Genomic DNA, 5,588 nt, shown 5'->3' with positions numbered 1-5,588 from the left:
TCTTCGCACCCTCATCCACGACGTCTCGGAGGCGTACAACTCACTCCGGGTTCTGGGGGCACCTATCGACTACTGGGACTGGGTTCTCGAGTATGCGATCACGCGACGTCTCGACACCGCGAGTCGCGTCGCCTGGGAAACAAAAGCGGGCCAATCACCAAATCAGCCAAAATTGGCAGAATTACGGGCGTTCCTCACCAATCGGGCTCGGGCTCTTGAGGGCTCTGCTGTCTCCACGGGTCCTCCTCACTCTCGGAGCGGAAGCAACACGGGATCGGGCAAATCAGCACCGGGTACATCCTCAAGGCCGTCAGCAAGGGCTCATGCGGCAACAACGGGGAGCCAGCAATCATGCTCGCTCTGCCAGCAGGCGCACTTCATCGTCGCCTGCCCCAAATTTCGGGAGCTCACCAACGAGCAACGGCGGGAAAAGGTGCAGTCCTTGCGGCTGTGCTTTAATTGCTTGGGCCGGCACAACGTGTCGTCGTGCCAGACGACGACGTGCAAGGAGTGCGAACGGAAGCATCACACCATGATCCACGTCGGGTGGAGTCGGGACGGGAGCACTCCTGCACCATCACGTTCGGTCAAGTCGGGCGAGGCATCGGGAGCCTCTACGGCGGGACCATCCTCATCAAGCTCCGCATGAGACAACGGGGCATTAACTTTGTCCGCCTCGGGAGCTGCCAGGCCGGCAGTTCTTCTCGCAACGGGTCAAGCTAACCTCATCACACCACACGGGGCTTCTCACCGGGTACGAATGTTGATCGACACGGGCGCGGAGATCACATTCATCACTGCTTCTCTCGTGCAGCAACTCAAGGTTCACCGGGAAGCATCGGTAACACCGATCATCGGGATCGGCGGGACGCATTCGGGCCACACGCGCGGGGTGGTTAGCGTAAAGCTTCGGTCTATACACTCATCGGACATTGTCTCAATAAAAGCTCACATTTTGTCAAAGTTAATGCCTACTCTCCCTTCATTTACACCTCCTAACATCTCACTTTCTCATCTGCAAGGTCTTCCACTTGCAGACCCGGAATTTCTCTTACCAGGGTCCATCGATTTAATTCTCGGGGCTGACATCTATGGGCAACTCATTCGGGAGCAGATCAAGCGGGGGCCTCACGGCACACCGATTGCACAGAATACGGTTTTCGGGTGGATCGTTCTCGGTCCTATGGACTCTTCTCAACAGTCAGCCGGGTTGGTTCATCACGCTGCAGTGGATCACGGGTATCAGGAGCTTCAGGATCTCCTCACACAGTTTTGGGTACAGGAAGAAGTCTCGGGCTCGGGCGAATCGCATCTCACTCCTGACGAGCAGGAATGTGAGACTCATTTCTTGACGACACACAAACGGGACTCAGACGGGCGGTACGTCGTCAGATTGCCGGTTCAATCCGCATCGGGGACATTGGGCGGGTCCTTTCACACAGCTTCTTCTTGTCTCCATCGACTACGGTGCAAACTCAATCGGGATTCAAGCTACAAGGGCCTCTACGACACGTTTCTCGGGGAATACGAATCATTGGGGCACATGACTCGAGTCTCGGGCAATCACGCCCCGCTCGAGCCCATTTACTACTTGCCGCACCACGGGGTGCTCACCACAAAGTTACGTGTTGTATTCAACGGGTCGTGCAATACAGATTCGGGAATTTCGCTTAACGACATTCTGCACACGGGCGCGAAACTGCAGCGGGATATTTCGGACGTTCTCTTGTGGGTCAGACGACACCGTTTCGTCTTCGCGACCGACATCGTTAAGATGTTCCGGCAAATTCGGGTTCACGAAAGTGATTGGGACTTACAACGCATTTTATGGGTGGACGAGGGCGGGCGGGTCGTTCCATTCCATCTCACCACGGTCACTTACTGTACTCGGTCAGCACCATTTCTCGCGGGACGGGCCCTGGATCAACTGGTTACAGACGAGGGCGGGAAATATCCCGAAGCTGTCGCCCCTCTTACAAAGGGGCGATATGTGGACGATATTTACGGCGGTGCTGACCAGCTCGCAGATCTCATCACGCAAGCGGAGCAACTCATGGGGATTTGTACAACGGGCTGCTTTCCTCTGGCCAAGTGGCAGAGCAATCATCCGGAGCTTCTCACGGCGGTCGGGGCGACCGCATCAACGGAAAACGCTCGGGTATTTGAAGAATGTGAGACAAAAGTCCTTGGTCTCGCATGGCTTCCTCACACGGACGTGTTCAAATTCACGGTTCACAAGTACACAGCCGGGGACGGGATCACGAAACGCATCATTCTCTCGGAGATCGCACAATTCTATGATCCACTGGGTTTTCTCTCACCGGTAACAATTCGAGCCAAAATTCTCTTACAAAGGCTTTGGTTAGAAAAGTTAAATTGGGACGACCTCGTGTCAACGGAAGTTCGCAACTCCTGGGTCGCGTTTCGGCAGGAACTATCGCATCTCGGGACGGTTTCGGTACCACGGTGGCTCAACATCGCGACGGGTACATCGGTCGAACTACACGGGTTTTCGGATGCATCTCAACTAGCAATGGGCGCAGCTGTGTACGTTCGGGTTTCGGGCGCGGGTAATCAAACAACGGTCTCACTAGTCTGCCCTAAGACTAAGGTCACACCGATCAAACGGCTCACAATTCCTCGGTTGGAGCTCGCAGCAGCGGTGCTGCTTGCTAAACTCACACACCACGTGCAAAACGTGCTGGGCCTTGATGACTCACGGGTACACCTATGGACGGACTCAATGGTAACGCTCACTAGGGTCACTTCTCATCCTTCACGGTGGAAGGATTTTGTTCGGAATCGAGTATCACTGGCACAGGAGCTCGTGCCACGGGCCCAATGGAGATTCACACCGGGTCGCGACAATCCAGCGGATTGCGCATCATGGGGGCTAACCATCTCACAACTCGCGCGACATTCATCATGGTGGGACGGGCCTCACTGGTTAGCAAAAGACTCATTCCATTGGCCAACTCAACGCATCGGGACGGGGGACGCAGCGGCGCTCAAAGAGCGGCCAGGTCTTACACTCTCACTCGCAACATCACCCTCACCGGTTTACGATCTCATCTTGAAGTACTCATCTCTCACATGGTTGTTGCGAATCACCTCATGGCTCTTCAAGGTGATTACAAACCTGAAAGGAGCGGGCGACGGTACATCGGGTTCAGCCAACATCACACCGGGAGACCTGGAGAACTCACGGCTTTATTGGGTGAAAGCCATTCAGGGAGCATACTTCACTTCAGAGCTCAAAACACTTACATCTGGCTACACTCTCCCGAAATCGCATCCGATCACGCGATTAACGGGCTTCATAGATCATCAAGGCATTCTCAGGGTGGGAGGACGGCTGAAGCACTCAGCCTTACAACCTGATAACAAACACTCAGTCATTCTCCCTCGGGACTCACCACTTACAGCACTTCTCATCGCTGATGCCCACGAGCGCACTCTTCACGGCGGGACTCAACTCACTCTGGCTTATCTACGGCAGAGCTGCTGGATCATCGGCGGGCGTGGGCCAGTACGCTCATACATTTTGCGTTGCGTGCGGTGCGCGCGCTTCCGGGCGCTCAAGGCCCAGCAACTAATGGGTCAGTTGCCAATCTCACGGGTTACGCCGGCAAGGCCGTTTCTCTTCTCGGGGGTCGACTACGCGGGGCCAGTTTCACTCAAAAGCTGGCGCGGGCGCGGGAGCAAATGTCACAAAGGCTGGTTGTGCATTTTCGTTTGTTTCGCTACCTCCGCTATGCACCTTGAAGTTGTTACAGATTTAACCACGGACGGGTTCCTCGCAGCACTCAGGACGGTTCACGGGCAGACGCGGGATTCCGCACACGATCCAAAGTGATTGCGGAACCAACTTTCAGGGTGCAGCAGCGGAGCTACGACAATTATTCAACACGGGTACACGGGAATCCGAACTCATTCAGCACACTGGGGCAACTGACGGGATTAAATGGGTGTTCAACCCAGCGGGGGCACCTCATATGGGCGGAAAATGGGAGGCCGCAGTAAAATCGGTCAAGTATCATCTCCGGCGGACGATTGGGGATGCCAGTCTCACGTTTGAAGAATTTACGACTCTTCTCACACAAATTGAGGGCATACTCAACTCGCGGCCGTTGGAGCCTCTGTCGGATGACCCGGATGATTATTCGGTTCTCACCCCTGGGCATTTTCTCATCGGGGACACACTCACCTCCATTCCTGAGCCCTCATTACGGGATGTGCCTCAAGGTCGCCTCACACGGTGGCAATGGCTCCAGGAACGGGTTCAATACTACTGGGAGCATTGGTCATCGGGATACCTGCAACGGCAGCAGGCTATATCAAAATGGCATCATCCGAGTCACGACATCCGGGTCGGGTCTATGGTTCTACTCATGAACGAAAACACGTCACACGTCACTCGCGCTCCGCCGCTGGCGTCGCCAGTTCGCGGGTTCGGACATTTTGGGCGCGTGCAATTAGAGCAGTCGGGTGGTCGTTTCACGTGCTCACGGGGGGCGTCGCCACCTCCTGGGCAGTAATTAGCACGGGACCGGGGAAGCACACCGCGCATGTGCGCGGGGCTTCATCATCGATCTCCATGATTGATGCCTCAGTCTTGATCCGGTCGCTGAAGCGTGCAATACGGCTAATCACTGCATCTCACCTTCTCACCAGTTTTCGGTATCAAATTCGGGTTCTCTTATTCATTTTCGGTTCAAATCATTACACGGACTCTGCGCATTTAACGGAACATTCTCTCGGACTCATTTTAACGGTATATCTCTAAAAATCATCGGGTTCTTTCTCACAAGCACGCTTCGGTCGTCCATCTTGTTCGTCTCGCACGTGCTCGACGAACACCGGGTCAACTCGCCATTTTCATCATCGGGCAACTCGCCGGGCTCTTTCTCAACAATTATCGGGACTCATTGTACGGTATCATCGGGAGTTGTCTCACAAATAAATCTACTTACAATTTGTCGCTATTCTCCGCCGCATTTATTATTTACCACCTACACCAGACTCCTTGCACAAACAACTTTCTATTACTCTCCTTGAGAAGAGTCCAAGTTCAATTCCAAAGCAGCAACGCTGACATCGTGCTCAGACTGCTCGGAATCATAAGCTTGCCTTGTCCCAATTTTTTTTAATACATCAACCGGAATTTCATAATTGTTGCAGCATTTTCCTGCGCGCGTCAAACCTGCTCTCACTCGCAAAATCGAAGTCAATAATTGACTTTTCATTCGATTTCTCTGCTTAGATTTCACGATGTTCATACTGCTAAACAATCTCTCTACATCAGCGTTGGAGTGAAGTAAAATTAACAAAGATATAGCAAAAGTTGCCAATTCGACAAATCTCGGTTGTCCTAACGCGTCCTTGTGCTCTAAAACTTCATACCAAAAATGCTTCGTACTTTTAGTTTCTTTCCATTTCAAAAGGTGGATTTGATTCCACTGCTCATCAACTTTTGCTATATATTCGTCGGTTTTACGAAAGTGGCGCAGCAACTCTACGATTGACCCTTTGTTATGATTTAGTGCTTGTGATACGCTGATCTTATCGATGTTTGTCATGATGTTCAA

General features: G+C 53.1%; 1 protein-coding gene across 1 annotated transcript; it reads left to right on the top strand.

Annotated features, from left to right (window-relative positions):
- Window positions 1-760: 760 nt before the first annotated feature.
- Window positions 761-4,538, top strand: LOC122411391 (uncharacterized). Its single transcript, XM_043420139.1, has 2 exons — window positions 761-3,814; window positions 3,876-4,538. The coding sequence occupies exons 1-2, from the start codon at window positions 761-763 to the stop codon at window positions 4,536-4,538; spliced, it is 3,717 nt and encodes a 1,238-aa protein (XP_043276074.1).
- The last annotated feature ends 1,050 nt before the right edge of the window (window positions 4,539-5,588 follow it).

Source organism: Venturia canescens, chromosome 5 (genome assembly GCF_019457755.1).
Source record: "Venturia canescens isolate UGA chromosome 5, ASM1945775v1, whole genome shotgun sequence".
In the NCBI taxonomy this organism is placed as follows: domain Eukaryota; kingdom Metazoa; phylum Arthropoda; class Insecta; order Hymenoptera; family Ichneumonidae; genus Venturia; species Venturia canescens.
The sequence above is the reverse complement of the archived record's forward strand: the minus strand, read 5'-3'. Positions and strand labels throughout refer to the sequence as shown.